Raw genomic sequence first — 22034 nt, 5'->3', positions numbered from 1 at the left:
TTAAACGAGTATTTGTAATTCCGTTAACATACAAAATATGCCTGAAGACATTTTATGTTAACATTATAAACATAAATACAGTTTGAGTATAACTTCAAACCTTTAATCCTTGATCGGAGTATTTCGGACGAAATTCGTTTTTCTAGAATAGCTCGAAACTCAATTTCTCCACCGAATTTGTTGAGCGTAGAGTCTTCCACTAAGACGAATAGGTGGTGGTGTGGATTCAAATAACGTTCTTTATTCTCCTTGTCTTCAAAATCATCGATTGCCGTGGTTAGTTCGTATTCACAGACGCGTTCAACGACCTTTAATCATACATGGTACAATAATTGTATACTAATGTATTCGATATTTACCATCATCGTTGTAGAACACACCACACATACACGTGATGCTTTTGTATATCATATATCAAAGTAACACAAAATATTTAAAGGCTTTCGATCACATATTTTCACCATCATTGTATTAAACCTTGCCGTATGATGATATGTTATATATGTGATAATGCATAAAGACAACTGAACAAGCAGTTTACAGTTGTAACCACATTTACGAATTTGATGGGCATTGTTTCTCATTTCTAGTTTTCTTGGTAAAATTGAATCGCTTTTTTTATCGTTTAAGTGATTATTTTACTAAGTGAAAACTGTTATTGAATCGGATGTTTATATTTCATTAAACAAATGCTCGTTTCACTGTTGTAGACAAATGTGAAACATTTGTTATATCAAAACTCGTTGCGATGTAAACTGTTCGCATGTTTATTTTCTATGTTTATAGTGTGTTTTTATATGACTTTGCAAACGCGTCGGAAGCTGTCGATCATTAGGGCAGCAAATGTGTTCATAACTTCAGACGTATTTGTAAACATCAGAACATCTAACTAGTAGCTGAGTAGCATTCGACATTGAGTCCGTCTAGCGATCGAGAAGTTTTTAGGTCAATTGAGCTGAATTCGATACTATTGATCATCAGGCTAATTAGTTGCAAAAGTCGATTAAAGCTATCAATCGTTGACAATCACACACCCCTAACTCAGTGTATTTATTTCGCGAATCGGTTTGTCCAGGGGTCAAATTCTTTAAAAAATCGTACGACCGATTCTGCGGGCGTATTTCATAAGCGACCAGAAAAATTCGCGACCCGCGAAATCTCTCCTCATATCACACTGGTAGAGTCTGTCTGAGGATTTTTAAACGAGCGGTGTTATTGGCTTTCGTTTGCCGATCTTCCAATAATAATCGGTCTTTTAAAATGTGTTTTATATTTCTTTGCTGATTCGTTTCAAATGCTGCCTTTGTGAAGCGAAATTGAACGAACGAATGAATCTCACAAAATCTTGGAGATTGAACAATTATTAAAAAAAGAATTTAAATGGGAAAGGGAAAAAATAACAGTGGATATAAATCTGAAAGCGATCCTACTTTCTGAATGGGTACGGACATTTTCTGTCTTGGTAAGGCTAAAGTCATTTTCGATGTGAAACACGTGTCCCGTGGTAATTATCGTTAGTTGAACACTGTAACCTTGTTCACCTTATTCAGAATTTTAATTGAGCTCGTACGCCCTTGCGAAGTTGTCAAAACAAAAACAAAACAAAAAAGATATCCGTAATCGTTCAAAGGAATCGGAACACACAATGATTTTTATCATAATTAATACTGGTAGCTTTTCAGTATATGTTAAACGTGAATTTATAAAGATTTTCATAAATAAATATTGTTTATATGTTTAAGATGGTGTTTGTTTAAATGTCTGTTTTAAGATTTTTCGTTGCGTTATGCACGCGATTCGCGTAGTCAAAAACAGTCTACACAATTTTCCTCCCTTCAGACTTCACATCAATCAAACCATGCCCTGTTAGCGCATTGTAATGCGTAGCTTATTGACCGCGTCAAGTAGACCAGTTAGTTTTTACTTTAGAAAGAGCCAGTCATATTGGGCATTTAAGCAGCCCCGTCAATACATGTAAATCTGTATTTCTTGTATTTCTAATTCGAATATTTTAAAATTTGTTCTATGAAACTTGACGCGATTATAGAGCGGACCCACACACGCACACGCCATCGATGCATGGGTAGAACGGTATTTCATGTACATTTCATTCATTACGAGTTCATTACAACTGTTGATTTTCTACCGCCCGCAAAGTGTCCCCTGGGAAAATATTGTATAAACTTAATAATGCATATTTACTTGAGAGGTCGTAAATGCGAGAATAATCGTCTTTCAACTTGTAAATACATACAAATGATACATTCTTTTGAAATATAATACCGTATTGGACGTCGATATACCATTTGCATGACACATTGTTAGCAGAGAATTTGAAAAGAGTAGATATTCTCAATCAAAATCCCTTTTTGAAATTGATTTTGGCGACCTTGACATATTTCACACCTGGATCTGGAACAATAACTAGAAATAACTTAGTTGTAGATAGGCTCAATATAGGACTAACTGACTGGAAAGAAGGAGAGAAGGACAAGAGGAAAACGTAATTACATATAATCCCTGTTTGTGAAATGTAATAACGCAACAAATGGTTTCATTATTTAATTTATTTTAGATTAAAATTTCATCTTTAAAGGTAAATGAGAACAATCGCCAAGTTATTTGAACACAATACATTTTCAGAAATAATCAGGTTTCAAAAATATATCAGACGCATTAATAAATAACCAAGTTTATTTTAAATTACTATTTAAACAAAATGAAGCTTCGGCAAAAATCGCTTTAAAAAATCTTGAGGATTGCACGTGGTCCTTTATTTATCACTAGGTGCAACTTGCCAAATAGTTCGACACAACACGAAAGAGCAAGACACAACTCTTAAGTACTCAACAAATAAAAACCAATGATGGATCGTCGTCATGGAAAAAATCAATGCAATCATACAAGGCAACTTGATAGCTATAATGGACCACGTATCGGCGAAAAAGTCCGAGAGCTTCAGACAAATGTCCATTGCCTCCAGAAATTGCCTGTGTGGGCCATGGCACACCATATCCAGGTTGTACTCTTTTTATACCATACTTTAAACGAGTTACAACTGCATAATTTACCAACATTTATTTAAGTAAGTACACTGAATGTTTTAACAACTAATCTCTATTTGGAAGTACACAATAATGAGATTACAGAACGTGAACTCGTATGTGCACGGAGCCTTTAAGGATAACAAATAAATACAAAATAATGTTACAGCGCTAATATAATTCGGAAACGAAATAATTTAGTAAATTGCAAAGGGGCAAATCAGTGTGTTCCCCCTAAATTTTTATGTGTATTAAATCCATGGATATTACCTCTTTTCGAGCATATATGTTACACGCTTTATTGCTATTTAAATGAAATAATGGGATAAACAAAATTGTCGATATATATACCGCCGCAACCGTCGATATTTCCCGTTAATTAAAGGGTTATATATATCCGTAAAACACGCTTTTCGCGATATAACGACTGATGCCTGTGGTGCGTGCTAACGAATACAACACTTGCGATTAATACATACATATGTTGCGGTGTTGAAATCGGAATCAAATGTTCCATTAATATGATGATTTAATTAAGTAACTTATCGGTTAATACTTAAATAAAATTCCATCGGCCAACTTTACATGATATCTTTTTTGAAGATGATATCTACCCTGGCAAAAATGGACTCTTCTAAATATTGTTGAACACGTGCGCACGTGTGTTTATTGCGCACATGTATAGTTCATGTGAGCGCGTGTTATCTACGGCATAATCTTCTTTTGTTTTTAACCCCTGCGCGCGTGTTAAATAATATAATTATAATGTCAGGCAAATTAACAAGCGTGAAACGTTATTATAAAAATAATCTAATCGACAACGTATTTCTCTATAGGCATAGCATGTATAACAACATTCTGATTATGCTGTGTAATTAAATGGAGGGTATCAACGGACGCGCGCGACATTCCTGTATTTTAACACTGTTTGTAGTTAGAAATCATAATGACCATGGCAAGCGTTTCTCACACTCTCTTGGTGGTAATGTCAAGACGTAAAATTTCGTTATTATTCAAATAAAAGTATTTCACAACATACTGCGTTATCTCAATTCTGTATTTTTGCTAGACCGACGATGCGACGATCTCTAGTTTGTATAAATTTAAATGAATAAAGCGGGGATATTGACGAGAATTTATGAGTTTATTTTTAGGTGTATCTTACTCTGAAATCCTTGTAAGCCTGGCGGATGATCGCGTAGACATCATTAGCATCGCCTCTCATAACAGCCTGTACAAGCTCGTCATTCTTATCTGAAGGCTTGTAAATCTCGAAGTGTGTCTTCAAAATGGCAATGAAACGCTCTAAAAAAGTGCGTATCTAGTAAGACATTACATTCTCAGGTAACAAATATGATTGCAAATAAAATACCAGTGGGTATGGCAAGCGGTTCGACGCATAATCCCAAGAAACTAGGTTTCTCATGAGAACCTAGGTTCTCAGAATGAGAACTTAGATTCTCGCTTGAAGATTGCACATGGCTTCAAGAACCCAAGTTTTCAAATGAGAACCTAGGTTTTCAGAATGAGAACCTATGTTCTCATGAAAAACCTAGTTTCTTGGGATTATGCGTCGAACTGCTTGCCATATCCGTGGTTTTCATTTGGGAACCATAGGTTCTCTGTGAACCTAGTTTCTCTGAGAACCTAGGTTTTCAGAGAACCTAGGTTCTCATGAGAACCTAAGTTCTCTGAGAACCTAGGTTCTCTGAGAACCTAGGATATCTGAGAACCTAGGTTCTCTGAGAACCTAGGATATCTGAAAACCTAGGTTCTCTGAAAACCTAGGTTCTCTGAGAACCTAGGTTCTCTGAAAACCTAGGTTCTCATGAGAACCTAGGTTTTCAGAATTACGCGTCGGACGGCGTAAACTTACTCCTTTGGAATACGGGACACATATTATTCAGGGCGCAGGATTTATGGGATTCACATATGATTACACACGGGCTGGACAGAATGAAAACACGTCGTTAAGTACTTTATTTTTGCAGATATCTCAAGTTATTGAAATATGTTTGCAAAGTCTTTAGTGCATAAGTTTTTCTCTCAGTGTTGCCGATATCTTACGATTGAATAATACATTATTTCACATTATCAATAGAGATAAAACATTTATTTATACCATAATGAGTGCTTACTATATCACAGACATACTTAAAATAGAAAACTGTACCGTACAGTCGTTTCAGGCCCGAAAAAGGGAACTGAATATCTGATACTCATTTAATGCTGTAAAAATGTATTATGTAACGATGGATCTGAATTTGTTTCAATTTTTAGTCTCAAAATAATATTTACAATTAAAGATGTATTTCATAAACAGTTTATTTTTTTATTAACGTGTTAAGACCAATGTCGGCCGATTACTTTACTAATTTCATTCCTCGAGAAGTTTCCTACAGGGTTCGTTTAATATTACTTAGCATTGTCTGAACATTGTTCAAAAAATGTTCTTGGGGAGTAACATTCTCTGTTTCACGTCTATTGCTTATCCCTCTACTAATATGCCGCCAGCGTGTACCAAGCAATGGGAGACAACTGGAGGTTAATAAAGGCAAGCGGTTCGACGCATAATCCCTAGAAACTAGGTTTCTCATGAGAACCTAGGTACTCATGAGAAACTAGGTTTATAAAATCCCAAGAAACCAGGTTTCTCATGAGAACCTAGGTTTTCATGAGAACCTAGGTTTTCATGAGAACCTAGGTTCTCATTTGAAAAACTTAGTTTACGCTTGAGAACTCTAGGTTCTCATCAGAAACTATGTTTTTCATGAGAACCTAGGTTCTCATAGACACATAGAACTTAGGTTCTCATGAGAACCTAGGTTCTCATGAGAACCTAGGATCTCATTCTGAGAACTTACGTTCTCGTTTGGTATCCTAGGTTTTCACAAGAACCTAGGTTCTCATTTGAAAACCTAGGTTCTCATGAGAAACCTAATTTCTTGGGATTATGCGTCGAAGCGCTTGCCATAAGTGGGCTCTAACATTGACGGTAAAGTTCACTGAAGTTAACTCTTCATGCATGAAAACATACATCTAAGCCTATATTAACAATGAAACAAATTCTTAATACAAAAGGCATACATTTGATTCGCAAGGTGCCATCAATTCAGAGCGGCAAGTTCTGGTTGTTGTGTCTAATATTATAGAATGATTTTTAATGTAAACGAATGAAAAATAAACCAAAACTGTGTTATTGATCGGCACTCAAAATAACAGTATGTAGTTAAAATATTACTTCAATACCATTCCCTATATTTTCACGTCAACGCTTCTTTCGGTTTTAATAATCCTCTAACTTGACTTCTTTCATTTCCTGGTAAATCCATTAGTTATTAAATTAAATTAATTTAAAACGCCATTATTCATGGCCGTACTATTTATCGATAACAAGTTGTAGAATGACACCAAATGTTGTTTATTGCGAATCTTAATGGCGCTGTTTTTCATTCGTCACTAGCAAAATGACATCATATATTAACGCGAATGGAAACGAAATGGTGCTAGATTAAAATAAACCGGCACTTAAACAAGATTCAAACGCAAGCTTACAGAAGTCTGTTACGGAATTTTGATTGTGAACATTATAGCTTATATAGTCATTTTGTTATCGTTATACAAATATAATAACCTTTTTGACGATGCTGCAAAGCATCGTCTAAGTTATCATACCAGTGAAAAAATCTTCACAATGGCGACCTATTTAAAAGACCGAGCCAGTCCGATTGAGACAGCTCGATTTTTATTATATTAATATTAATAGAACAGCATATCCTGGGGAAACAGATTCAATAAGTGTATCAGAACGTTAATTTTAAATTAGTAATTTTACATCCATTTTATTTTCATGGACCAATGAAACAACTATATATTTTCTCTATTTTGTTTGAAATTTGTTCTCGATTTTGTAAATAAATTGAGAATGAAAACATGTAAAATTAACTTTTAACGTGATAAAAAAAACTAAAGAATGCGAACAATTTTGAACCTGCAAATTGTAAACGCTGCACTGCTATGAGATATATAGATTAAACAACATTTCTTTGCGTAATTGTCCGTCCGGCTAGCGCAGTGGTAAGGACGTTCGCTTTTTCACCTTTACGACACCGGTTCGATTCCCGCTCCCGGCGCAATGTTATATTTGGTCTGATTGTAATTAACATTCCGGACAGGTTTTTTTTTCGGATAATCCTATCCCCCCGCAGCATAAGACCATATAACAAATTAAAAAGTATTTCAGTACAAAACAAATGTCTGGAAATCGTAGCTGTCATTCAAAATTCGTCCCAACTGTCGTCAATCTAATCTTATAAAGTAGGAGTGCTGGACACACTCCGGGTCCCAACATTATGCAGCCTCAGCGCAGAGGTAACTCATTACCTTGGAAAAACACAAATACGCACACTGGGTGCAGCCTAGGCGCGCATAGACTAAAACAAGGCAACAAACTCAAGTACGGGCACAATCATTTTAAATTTACATATTCAATACGATATTCTAACAGAAATTACACAACCATCTAAGTGTACATACAATGTTTGATATTTCGTTCGATTGTTAGATTTCAGCATACACATATATAAGGTCATATCGCTTTGATTAGTTAACTTATCCATATGTTCCTGGGCGAACTCGGATAGTCAAGTCCTCTTAGGATTGAGCTCACCTGGTCCGGCTATGTGCTCATACCTACTTTCGATATCATCATGAAGGTATTGCCATACTTAATGAACAAGAATGTGACCCGCTTCCCAGTTTCGCTCAAAGGGTCAAGTTACCCACGGGTACTACTTCCCCGTACCCCTAAACTTTTTTTGTACCAAAAATGTTTCGTACCCAAATTTTTTTCGTACCAAATTTTTTATCGTACCCAAAATTCGTATCAACATACACAATTGTGGTGATATAGATAAACTTAAATTGATGTATTATATCCATTCTCTTCAAAAGCATTGTCACACCAGTGCTATCAGTACTTTGATTCTGTATTGCATCGGTGTATGAAATTTCTACACAATCATGAGTAAACCTCAGATGCAAATTTATATATAAATATATTCGCGTGAGACAATTCAAAACGGTGGTAAGCCGGTCGCATTGCGGACTCATTTCCATTATCCGGAAACATTATCGGCACAGTAAAAACAACATAAAGCGTAAACAAGCTAATAATCAAATCACGAAATTATCGTGAACGTTCCATCGCTGTTGAAAATGAATATTTATTTTAATTAGTGTGTTCACGAATATTTAACCGCAAACATGTAGAAGCTTTAGGAGAAATGAAAATATGAGTGTCGTGAAAATCTATTTAAGTATTAGGATATATCGGATTGACACGAAACTGTTAAGGACAGAAGGACGGGCGGATGAGCTTACTAACAGTTTAACGGACGAAGATCTTTAAGAAAGAAAAACGTATTTTGTTTACTTGTCCAAATTGACAGTTTTTGCCAATTCTATGTTTTCTTCATTTTTAGATTTGAAAAAATATGTCGAAGCTATGCATGGATTGGAAACACTTTTTCTTTGTTTCAGTTGTCTATAAGGTCTTTTTTCTTGATCTCACTTATATGTCAGATAATCCAAACCAGTCGTTGTGAAGGGTGTCAAAAAATTACAAAGTAGAGGTAATTATCACGCCTGTTATTGTTTTACTTGTGTCGCGATATAACCTGTTAAATGGCGCCTATTCGACGCCTCTCATCAATGGCTAACCTGTCAATGGCCGAAATAGTGATGGTAACATTTCCCGCCTGCAGACTCGAATGAATAAATCCTAACATCGCATTCGCTAATGACAGAGATATTTCACGAAATATAAGCTTTCTGTTTCTTTTAAGATAAATGGGTAAATATTATAACTGTGTTTACTGTTAGTACAAAAACAAGTTATGAGCGTGACATCGGAGGCCCATTTTTAATTTAAAGGAATTAATTGATCGTGTTTGCGTTTACATTTAAAATGAGGCGATAACTATTTTTTTGAAGGTGGAACAAGTAGGAATAAATAGCCCATGACCCATGACTATCATTCTTCTATCAGAATATATAGGGTTAGGTTTATGTCAAAATTCTAAAGATAGCAACGGAGTATTACAAGTCATGTATCTGCTTTGTGCTTTGCGGTTAAGAGTGTGTTTTTTAATTATTTAAACCAATTATGCATTCTTAATTATTGAATGCATTGAATAGTATATGTTTGATGAAAAAATATTTGTCCACGAAATAGTATTAACAATAACCACTAATATTAGTGTAATAAGTGGATAATCATATAAGAAGCGAATGGTCAAACTCGCTCTCAAGAGGAACAAAGTGGGGAAGCTATACTAGATGTAATGGCTCTGAAATAATATTATATGGGACTTAAATATATGATTCGCGTTATGCCAAATTTTATATTATATCATACGCGGCCAGCGTAGCCCATACCAGCCCGCGCATCCGTGACTTTTTGACGGACAGGGTAGCTCCTTGCCAGGCTGCGCGCATGCTGGTCTCAAATGACATGAGGCCTTTTTTGCATACCATACACAATTCAAAACGAAATATTTAAAGTGCATACTCTTCAAAAAGAAATGTTTTAGTTGTATGATTCCATTTGATTTTGAAAAAAGCACGGCAATACTGCGTACCAATTTTTATAAGATAGTTTAATTAGAATATGCATTTAAAATAATAAATGTATATATATGGTTAAGTCAAAAACATATAAATTGTATTAGAATTAGTAAAATACTTAAAACCAACAAGCGCCCATATACAATGTTATCTCATTCGCGTTTTAGTTTGGTGTGTTACTCTAATCAAGTCTATAATTGAAACTGTTGTTTGGATGATACATTTGCCAACAACCTTGTTTTATAGATGTTTATTTTGCTTTAATTGTATTAAACATATTTGTAACAGAGAAGATCTAATTGCTATTTTTCTTTTGAACATATTGATTCACTTTGATTTCCAAAGAGATTTTCAGTTGCGCTAGTTTATATAGTATACTATTGTTGAATGATGCTTCACTACTTGTCCACTAAAACGCTGTGTTTAAGACAAACAAATGTGTGATGGCATTTGTCGAAGTGCCGCCCAGAAACGAAGGGAACGAATTTACATAGAAAAAATAAATATGAATATCATTTGATGTATTACGAGATATCTTTTGCTTCTTATTTTATGATCGGACTGTTAACATTTTAAGAAATATACATTTTACGACTTTTTTACATTTAAACAACGTTAAAATTATGGTCAGAAAACCGTCAGCTCATCACGAACAGTACGTTGTGATCGAATTGAGCATCTCTGCAGGCTCTATCATAGCTGTTTGTGTCTAGTAGTGTTTGCCAAACTAAGTATTGGATTAAATGAACGCCAACTAGATACGGATTATAATAAAAATTGAAAAATATGTTGCTATATTTCTAGTGCTTGTGATGAAGTTATACGTACACTTTTATTTATTCGCTTGCTTAAACAATTTTTGTAAATTTTTATCCTAAAAGAGAATTCAACACTTATGTGTACGTTAACTATTACAGTACATGCGCTTACATAAAGAAAATTAGCATCATCGTTTTCCGCTGCAATGAATTAAGCAGACGACCATTTTTTAAGTTAACGTATTTAAAAGGTACGAGTGAATCTTAAAAAAAACACTTCCGCTTAAGAATAAACAAGCGTTCATGTTTAGTACAAAGCGTAGCGATAGCGTGTAATAATCTGAAATTATATGGCAGTACATGCAGACGTTTGAAATTTATGAAGCGGACTTTTGAAATGGATTATAATATTGACAGTTAAAAGACAAGCACTCGACACCTTTGCCTGGTGATGAAGGGCACTGATCTGAAATGCTACCCACCCTCGTTCTGTTAACATTATCAATGCATTTAAATAAAGTTCGACAAAAGGTTGTAATTACCTCCCGTAAACAACGTGACTGCTTCCGGCTTGTACCACCCCCAATCATCATGCAAATGGATCTTCAGTCTATTATCCTCTTCATCCACCTGCACTATGTAACCAATTTTACCAATGGTCTGAAAAAGAACAACGCCGTATGAGTAAAGTTGATCTAACGTCTTAGCTGTATATACATTTTACGATAGATGTTGTCATTATAAATAAACATTTGCATTACTGTATAAATATATCATCGGGAAGCGAAATTTACCAGTTTACTCTTGTAGTCACTAGTAGATTGTACCACAGTTCTTTTTTGTTTTATTATAGAACGTACATTATTCTTCATACTACTGGATTTATACTGAGTTCGTAAATTGCTATATTGTACTAACATTTCCAATAAAACAATCGCAATATCAGAAACGCAAATATTGGTAATTTAAGATTATAATTTAAGCAAATAAGTAATTAAGCAGATTGAATTCCGTAATTACGTAAATACATTTAATTATTTACATACATACTTTACACAAGTTATTTTCTGTTGTTTTCTAACACGTACATTAATCTTCATAAAACTAGACTCGTACGGAGATCGTATATTGCTATCGTGTACATATATTTTCAGTAAAACAATTCGAAAGATTAGAAACAAAAACAAAAATTTAATTCGATATAATAATTTTAGCAAATCAGTAATCAAACAGATGTTTAATTCGTAAGATCGATCATCTTGCTCGACAAACAAGCACAGCTTGACGCCGAATTTGAGAATCTTCATAAACTAGTCAAATAAATGTGCAACAACATGTAACTTGATATGGTATTAAATTTTATTAGAGAATGCGATCATCTTTATATGATGGAAACCGGAAGATCCCCTAAGTGTTAGTTTACCCAAAGAAACACATTAATTTAGCAAAGAACAAAAATTTCGATATTCCTATATATATATTTGTTTTCCGCTCTTCCCTTCATTGCGTCTAATCAAGATATGAACACATGCAAGATTCTCTTCAATAAAAAAAACACAACGCTCCAAAAGAAATAATAACAAAAACGCTAATTCTTTGTCACTGTGTCATGCATTTTGTTATTTTATTGTTTTTGTAATGTCCACATAAATATGATGTTTGATTTCAATTGCTTCTATATTAATATAAATAAAAAATAAATGAATAAATTATATATATGTATATATATGTGTATAAGTTATGCTTCTTGTACTTGCTTTTAAACTGTCCATTTCCGTGAACATGTTAGTTAAATACATTGTATTATTTTCCACGTTAAAAGCAATTGATGGTGAGACAGAGAGAGAGAGTGAAGGAGGGTGTTCTGCGTAGAAATAATGCATTGTCGTGTGGCAGAAGCTCCATCGGTAGGACGGGCACAACTGGTTCTCACCTGCTACTCAACTCTCACTTCTGGTTCCAGGACCTTAACCCATGCACACCCTTGTAACCGCCTCTTCTGGTGGGCAAAACGGAGTTTGTGTTATTGCATGTTTCTAACGATAAGCTGCAAGTTCTTGAAGAGGAGACGGGCGCCGCGAGGATTTACTCAATCCATCTGAACAGAAATAGCAACAAAGGGACCATTCTTAGCAAAATGGAACGTGACAAAACTACAAGCGTACGGACAGATCCAAGAACTGACGCAAGAGCTAAAGAGCTACCGAACAGACATCAAAGGAATAGCGTAGCGAGGTAAGGTGGCTGGGCTACGGAGAAACATCAACAGTCAAAAAGCTCAAACTATTGTTCAGAGGAAGTATTCTAAACATCCCACGAGTTTGCTTTAATCGATATTAAAGAGGTAATCAACAGCGTCATCAGTTGCAACAGAGTCTCCAGCAGGCTTATCTTGGTCCGTACCTGGGCGAGAACTCACAACAGCACCACCATACAGCTCTACGCATAATAATCAGACTATGTAGACGAGGGGATCGAACAGTTTTATAAAGTGTCAGAGCGAATCATAGAGCAAAGCAGAGTCAGAGTAAATGTCGAAAGCAAAGACATCCTCATTGTCCTCGGTGATTAGAACGCAAGGCTGAACCATATGCCTACAAAGACTGGTCAGGGACAGTATGTAGAATTGGTATAGCAAAGACCAATAAAAGAAGGCTGATACTTCTTTAGTTCAGTAGAACACGCCAAACAAACTGTCCATAACAGCAACCTGGTATGCTCCAAACGGGCAAGTACACATCAAGATCAATTTCTTAGGGTTCTAGAACAAAATCAACAAGGCAATCACAAGAACGTTTCCTGGCACAGACATCGGTAGCAACCATAACTTTCTGCAGCCCCGATCAAACTGAAGTTTAACTTAAAGAACAGGTGCATCACCAAGAACACTCGGATCGGATTTGAGAAACTGAATGATCCAGATATAGCAGAGGCATTTCAAGAGCAGATAGGTAACAGGTCTGCAGCCCTGAACATACAAGACAATTATATCGACACCAACATTATCAATTAAATCATGCTTTCATCGGCCGCAGAAGTTCTTGATAGAGAGAAGATATATAAAACATCAACAGTGATGACCGAGATCATTGACATCTGCGACAAAAAAATAGAGCTCATGCATTATAAGTACACCAGCCTGGATCTAGGACAGAATGGCAGAAAACAGAGAGGTAAGGATGACGATACAAGAGTCAAAGGAGGAGTGGATTGAGGGGCAATATATCAGCATTAAAAGAGATGACCACAGGCAGCAGTAATAAGTCCGTCAGCACCCTCAAGATCCTCAAGAAGACCAGTCTGCCCAATGCCTTGGCTATGCCAGACACTGACGATAACCTATTAATCGAGATTTCCGCAGTCCTAAACAGGTGCACGGAATAATGCTACCCGTTTCAACCAGATCTCAGTCACCTTCAGAGCGATACTAGACCAGAAGCGGATTACACCATTCCGTCCATACTAAAGGCAGAGGTGGAGGAGGCAGTGCAAAGTTTGAATGTAGAAACATCTACGGTAGTAAAAAACGCCTCTACCGAGCTGATCGAGCACGGTCAAGGGGCAACAACTTCAGTAATGACGGCATTATTACAGAAGATCTGGGAAGAAAAGAAGTGACCCAAGAAGTGCACTCAGTTTCTAATCATCCCCCTACAAAAAGTGCAACCTTAAGCTGCACGAGAAGTACCGTTCGTTCTATCAGCCGCATCAGCTATCATAGAAAAGTCAGGTTGTGAATCATCTTCAACCGACTGAAAATTAAAATCCGATATACGGACAGACGGACAGACGGATAAACAGCGGACAGGGCAAACTACGGTTTCGATAGATACACGTTCCAAATCAGTGATATACGTCGATATCTTGCTTTAAATTTTAAATCTGTTAGGGAATTATGCAATTTAGAAATTTTATATAGCGTCGTTGATCTGACACTATGAAAAACAATTAATACATTTGTTCAGTTTACCTATATACCCATACCATAACCACACTTTGTAAAGAATACGCTGACCAAAATTTGACTTACACTCGACTTACACAGGTAATACGCTGAGATATCTTAGACGTTGGAATTATGGATTTCACACAATAAACAACATATTGAAATGCTTATTTGACTGTTTAACTAAATATGTATCAAATAATCCTGATGATACAACATTTAGAGGTTGCGATTCTGAACTTTGTAATGTTTCATACTACATTCATAGAACGTTTGTATGCATCAGTAATACGATGAAATAATCATTGTTTAAATAGCTAAACAAGAACAATGCATGTCGAAAAAATCGCAAGTCTGATATATCGAAGCTGACTTAACCCTCCTTACACTTTGCATATGTCAATTGTTAAGCTTGATTTTTCAAACAAGTGTATTGATCTTAATTTCGTTTAAGACCCAATCCCAGGAGAGCGCGGATGGTCACGGCAGTCCCGGATCATCCCAGAACTCCACCCTCCCGCCCACTTATCAAGATCCGGGACAATCCGGGAGACCTGTGAACTTTTGAGGATTTTGAGCGTCGACTGTCTTCAATATATTATCACCCCGTTGACAACACGGCATCCACACGGACGAACATGGCATCAACACGCTATCAACATGGTCCCCACACGGACTGTCCCGGCAGAGCAGCGCTCTATTTCATACAAAGACGGCACAAACAAGGATTGCACCGGATAAATACGGACCAACACGGCCTTTAAACGGAACGTCCCGGACCTTTACGACAACGAAACGGACAAACACGGTAGCGATACGGAGAAAACAAGACCTGTACCGAACGGATAATAACTTGTACAAAAGCAGATTGATTTTCGGTAATCCCATTATTCTGCAATCGGATCTCAAAGATGTAATATCGAATGCTCTTGTGTGCACAATGTAATGAGATTTTTTTATATAACACTTTCTTGCATAACATAGTCAGTGTATAGTCATAACACATAACAGAATCTTGCACATATTATTATCAAATGATACTCGCTTCTTTTTTTCATAAAAAGTAAGTCCACATAATATTGCTCAACTCGACTAAATGGCATTACGTGTCAATATGATATTTCGTTACAATGTTCATATACTGTCGTAATGAGCTGAAGCGGCACAAAGCTATTCGCATTTGTTTTGTGATGCCTTTGTGGTTGAGTTGGCAGAAAGCTTCGTCACCCGATCTATGAGCGGGTTGTCGTTTCGCAATTGACCTATTATGATATTGCGATAGTTGTCCTCCTAGTCAGCGACACTTACACGCTCATTTCCATAGCGCTGTCTCAGATTCTGTATGCAGATGCAAGACAGCACAATGGACGTCATCGTCTCTGGAGGCTGCACCTTTAAAGTGTCTAGATATAGAAAGCAATGCGCAAGAATCCCGCACGCGGTTCTATAATACGTCGCCTGTTTTAATATGACCATCCGTCATAATTATTAATATTCCGTCTTCCTCCGTGATACTCCGTATTTTAAACGTGTTTACACTACGAAAGTCCTTGTAAGCATCCTTTCTATCAGACATCGTCCGTGTTATTCGGAGTTCTAAAATGATAGTCTGTGTATCCACCGTGTTTTCGACGTATTTGTCCGTGCGTGCATCGTCTTCATCATTAGCAGCTCCGTGCTGATCCGTGATGGGCGCGATACAATCAATTAGTATCGGCGTGTTCCTTGTTACCGACGCGAAGAATCGAAGTAATTTCCGGATTAATGTTGGTTATCGCTGCAATAACGAACAGTTTATCGTTCTGATGGTTGTTTGGTTCTTACACATCATAAATCATAATCTTCCGTTATTAGCGCCATATTCCACACTTAGTCGAACAATATTTCTGAATTTTAACACAACCCGGAAGATTAGTGTGGGTAATTATGCAACAAACCATGGGCGGATCTAAATGTTGTGTAAGTAGTTCCGGAAATTCCAATAAATAATGTCGTAAAATACAACTGCATAAACGAGCGATCTAGCAAATTGTTTAACAAAATAGTTAATGTATCATAAAATAGCAGTAAAATAACATTAGTTTAATAATTTATATATACATATTTAAGTTTGATTAATTCGGCAATTATTTTGAAATTTTGTTTTATTTACTACCATAATAACATTACTATGTTTGACAATCTATATGAAAACACTTGGATTATTTGCTCGATGTTAATTTATAAAGCCGAAGTCATCAAGAATTATTTAGATGTTTTGCTGTCACGGACATTATGGCTGAAACGGATCCCGAAAACACATCGAATTTGCGGGTCGAAAAATTACCCGCATATCCGGCTTAATGCTTTTGTTCAACGATACCGGGACATAGCGAGAATTAACATAAGGCAATATAAGGGTTTATTTGTTCTAAATATGTAGATAGATCTAAAGAAGGTGCAGTCAAAATGTCTTTTCGATCAGTTTTGCATTTTTTTATTTTCCAAATTAAGAGAATACACGCACCAAACGCATGTAGGTCGATGTATGGCATTGAGATAAATGGAAAAAAACAACAACAACCAAATGGCGAATTTCTGAAGCTAAACCTGTCTGCAAAATCTATATCAGCTTCAAACTTGAAACGGCATTTAAAGCGAAAAATAGTTATGAAGTCCCTTGCCTTCAAGCTAAAGTAAGAAAAGCTTTATTTTAGGTTCATAACTTGCAACATTTTCGCGTTTGTTATTGTTCTAACCAGTAAATGGTGTTAAAAGAATGACCTTAGTGCCGTACAATACTAAAAAAGATGTTCAACAACATGCTGTAAACGTCATAAATTGTAGCATGCTCCAGTGACTCGAAATTCTACGTTTTTTTTTTAATTTGACCCGCCGATCTGACCAGAAGAAATTGTTGGACGCGTTCGAGCCCTAACGGTATCGTGGCAAAAAAGGCGATGTATATATTAAAATAATTTTCGTATTATTTAGCCAAGTTATATACATTCGCGATAACATCTAAATGAGTTACGGCTTTGTGTTGGTTATTGCGGCATAAACCAACGATTTGTCGTTCCGAAGCTATCTCCCTCAAACATATGAACATAATATCCTCAAATCATGTCAAACACTTGCTCTTGTGTACATTGTTTAGATATCTGTTTTAATTAATCAATGTTGTTGAGTGTTTTTTCAAATGTTAACTCACCCCATTGTCATCGTCTTCGAAAAACTCCCGTTCATTTCTGATCTGCACCAAGTCGCCAACAGCAAAGCGAGGAGAACTTGAATTGCCATCAACATCACCAGATAAAGGGCTAGCCGTTGTGTTACCGTCACTTTGAACATTAACTGGGTTCAACGTCCACCTCAATAAAAAAGTTCATAGAACGTTTTAAATTATGTGTGACAATAAAGCAATGGCCACAATGTCATTATCACAATGAAAGTGAACATAACTATAAAATATCAACAACGCTATACTCAGCATAGTCATCAACAACTACTGTATCTTAATTTTTTATCATTTTTTCAAAAAAGCAATAATATCAAAGGCAACTTAAAATTTAACGTCTACGATAATATGTTTTTCATTTATTTAAACAATACGTAAATGGCGCTACGCTTGCATTATTATATATTTATTGGTGCGAAGTTTATAAGGTGATTATTTCAATTTATAGCATTCATTTAATAGATTTGCTAGTTGCGAGTATTTCAAATGAATGCCTTTCAACTGCAAAATAATATCATAGGAAATACAAAAATTACGCCGAAATACAATTCAATAAAACGTTATGTAAATAAATTCAATAAAACTTTATGTAAATCAATATACTTATACCGAAAAAGAGTACCTCAAATACACCAACTATAGGCATGACAACGTGCAATGGCATTTCGACATCATATGCATTTTGAAGAAGTTGTTTTGAAATATTATAAACTTTACGATATACGTTTACTGATTGTCCTTATTAGTGCAAACAAATAAATAGTTTATATGACATGCAAAGTAAAAGAAGAAAGTAATACAATCACATTATATTTACAGTGGCAGTTAAAAAGTAAAAATAACTATAAAAACACTATTTTTTATTTAAATCTTTTTATTCTTAGCATTGTTGTTGTTCGTTTTTCATTAACGGAAAGGGATTTTAAATTATCGTTAATAATAAATATATCTTTAAACCATGCATATATATACGGATTTTGCATAAACTATTATAACACAATTTTAAAAAGTTTAAACAATGTATAAAACCTTATATACATTCTGGAAAGTATGGATAATGTTCATGAACTAAATTGTACGGATGGTTTCACCCGTTTGCTGATTTAAGTGGGACAATGGTCAAATACCGTCTAAAGCCATGGTCATAACCGTGTTCGCGCGACATGACGTTAAACTTGCGTTAGGAGTTTTATCGAAAACATGTATCTTACGTACAACTCTAGTTTGATTTTTTCTTGATCGCACTCTCGTCGGTTCGGACTCAACTGACATTATCAACATCTCTTAAGACGGTCAATACCTAGACAAGCGCGAAGATTATAATTAAGAAGCGGGGATTGGGCGATGCGGACGTTAAACAAGACGTGTTTGAGTGCGCCCATTATCTGAAACGGAACCACTGATTGGCTTATATCTAGCAGTACTCACAGGATATACCGCATGTACACAAACCAGCACGACCATGCCGCTTTAATATTGCTGATCGAGAGGTTGGATTCTCGTCTTCAGTCCAAAGAAAAGCATGTATCCAAACTTGATACAGAACAAAACAAACTGGCTCTTGTCTTAGTGGATGTGCATGCATGGCAATGAGAAAATGCATCCATGAATTTACGACTGAACGAAATCGAAGCAATCTGTCAGTCATTGAGTGATATTGAGGACGAGTTCCATTCACACAAAATAAATACAAATAAATACATCAAAAACACGGTCGGAACTTAAATTCAAAACTGATAAAATCGAGAAGCAAATATCAACATTCGAAAATGTAAATAAGATGATCCAAGTTAACTTAACTAAACTATTGTGGCGTAGCATTATGGCCAATCTTATTTGCGTTAGAGTACCAGAAAACACAGCGAGTAATACCGCGGTATACGACTATTGTGAAACAATTTTGCGACGATATCTTACAGAACGAATAGAAAACGATATGTCTATTAACACTTATGATTACATACACATCAATAACCTTCGCAAGTGTACATAGGATTAATGGTGGCTTTAACTAAAAACATCTACCCCGCCCGATAGTAGCAAAATTTGAAAAATACAGTGATCGTGAAAAGATTCTAAGAGCGGGTATCTTTCTTAATCAAAATAAGTCAGGCTGTAACATAAATAAGTCAGGCTGTAACATAAATGAACAGTTTCCACCAGAGATAGAGAAACGCCGACGACGATTACTGCCAATCATGAAACAGTACATAGGTGATCCTATAAATGCGCTTAAGTTCCGCATAGTGCATGATAATCAGTACATAGAACACAAGGTGTACAATTTGAACACAGGGTCGATGAAGCACCAAAGCCATGATCGTTAACAGCTCTCAACAAGCCATATTTACAACTTGTCCTAAGCTAATATCATCTGCGTCATGGAAAAAACAAGCGAAAGTGGCTTTTGATTTTCGCAATAAAACCGTAGAAGAAATTCTGAACAGTGACATCTTTAAATCGCCGCAAAGGCGCAGACCACTGATTTAACGTTCGCCCCAATCCTCTCTGGATAAGTAAAAAGGCATCGGGAGCAATATTGTGATTCATCGTTATCCACCGCCCCTGCATAGCAGTCCGAGATCCTCCAGCAACTCGAGCCAAGCGAAACGTAATGTTCCCAGCTTAACTCAACCGTGCAATACGACGCACTGGGAGAGAACCAATCTTCTTTACAGTTAGTCGTTGTGTGAGATGATTAAAATTTATCACGTTAAATGTTTTCGGACTGAGATCAAAGCAATGTGTCCACAGTTTTAGTCATTTCTATGCAGTTTTGACTTTATTGGTTTGCAAGAAACAAAACTGACGATAATGATAATTTAGAAAAAAATGGGTTTGAAATTGCACTTTTAAAGCAGAAAACAGTTATCTGTACGTAAATCAGGTGGAATTTGTCTCGCCGTCAAACATTAAATAATTACCGTAATTATGATTGCACTTTTAAAGCAGAAAACAGTTATCTGTACGTAAATCAGGTGGAATTTGTCTCGCCGTCAAACATTAAATAATTACTGTAATTACTCTATGTTTTCGGACACTCTAAGTTTTCGGACACCCCTTTATTAGCAAAAATAATTATTTATTGTGACTCTTAATTTTCGGACACACAAGTTTTCGGACAGTATATATTACAGCGCTATTTTACCAAATTTTGGTCTTATTTTCGATATCTAATGACACTTCGATCATGGGATTTTAAAACCAGATTAACATCATAAAACCAGGCAGGTGCATGCCTGAGGGCAACGGACCATTACATTTGCGTTATTGGGTAAATAACCTTGTAAACAGGTACTAAACAATGGGTTCGCCCGATAGCATTTGAATTGATGCCGTATTAAGGAAGCAGTATGTTTAATGTTACCGGGTATATATTTGTGTTCCATATAATTTCAATAGACAACAGCTATTGAAAAGGAACAAACAAAGAATTCATAGTTTGTTTTTTTATTGCGTTAATGTTCATACTAGCGAGTATCGGTACATCACATGCTCATCTTTGAACTCGTTGGTCAAAGTACAACCTAAGACCGTGTTGTAACTTTCTGTAAAGTAAATTAAGCACGTGCTTAAAAATATTTAAAATGCAGTGCAAACATATATAAATGTAATTTATACTATACGGCATGGTATTTTACAAGCATGTGCTATTAACGGTAGTCGTTGATACAATTGACGCTATTTTCGGACACTTCAATTTTCGACTCTAAGTTTTCCGACACCTGTATTTTGTGAATATTTTTCGTATCTAAGTTTTCGGACACGAAAAAATATTTTTAAGTGTCTGAAAACATAGAGTAATTACGGTAAATATCTCACCCTCATTCAGTAAAGTTGTACGTTTGTATCGAGGTTTTAAATCTCTAAACAATTATCTTAAACTGGGGATATACTGTGCGGTGCTGTATATGTACCGCCTGAAAAATCTGTACATGTAAACGATGATCCGTTTTCCGATTTCCAGTTATAAATTGATAATTATAGAGATACATGTAGACACAATTATATGGGCATGTTTTATTGGTGACTGGAACAGTCGAACAAAACAGCTAACAGATTATGTTAAAAATGATTTCGAATTTGTGTGTGAATTACACTTAGATTACATCGACAACGCTGTAATATGTGATTAGAGACTATTTTTAGAATCAACTATGAATGTTACTCGAAAGAACATAGATAAAGCGGCAAATGGATTCGGCTACAACCTACACATTTCTTACAAAGAAACCGATTTTTAACATTAAATGGTCGAACAAAAGATGAATATCTTGGTAATTTCACTTAAAAAAATCCAAGCAGCATAGACTGTTTTGTCAGTTCCCCAACGTTATTGAATTATTCAGTATAAAAGTTTTAGATTTGTGACCATTACTTTCAGTTGTGCATAACCCCGTTACTATGCTGCGCTAGTTTCCTAATTATTAGAACATTATTAT

At 35.7% G+C, this 22034-nt stretch overlaps 1 protein-coding gene across 1 annotated transcript in view; it reads right to left on the bottom strand.

Annotated features, from left to right (window-relative positions):
- The window catches only part of LOC127859719 (uncharacterized), a 77413-nt gene that overhangs the window by 18478 nt on the left and 36901 nt on the right, over window positions 1-22034 (bottom strand). The window contains exons 7-11 of the mRNA XM_052397226.1: window positions 17566-17725; window positions 15684-15767; window positions 10972-11089; window positions 4210-4349; window positions 101-308 (exon numbers count right to left, since the gene is read on the bottom strand). Coding sequence (XP_052253186.1) covers window positions 101-308; window positions 4210-4349; window positions 10972-11089; window positions 15684-15767; window positions 17566-17725 — 710 coding nt within the window. The remainder of the gene's footprint in view (window positions 1-100; window positions 309-4209; window positions 4350-10971; window positions 11090-15683; window positions 15768-17565; window positions 17726-22034) is intronic.

The sequence above is a fragment of the Dreissena polymorpha genome, chromosome 15 (genome assembly GCF_020536995.1).
Source record: "Dreissena polymorpha isolate Duluth1 chromosome 15, UMN_Dpol_1.0, whole genome shotgun sequence".
NCBI classification, from domain to species: domain Eukaryota; kingdom Metazoa; phylum Mollusca; class Bivalvia; order Myida; family Dreissenidae; genus Dreissena; species Dreissena polymorpha.
This window is presented reverse-complemented; position numbering and strand designations above follow the sequence as displayed.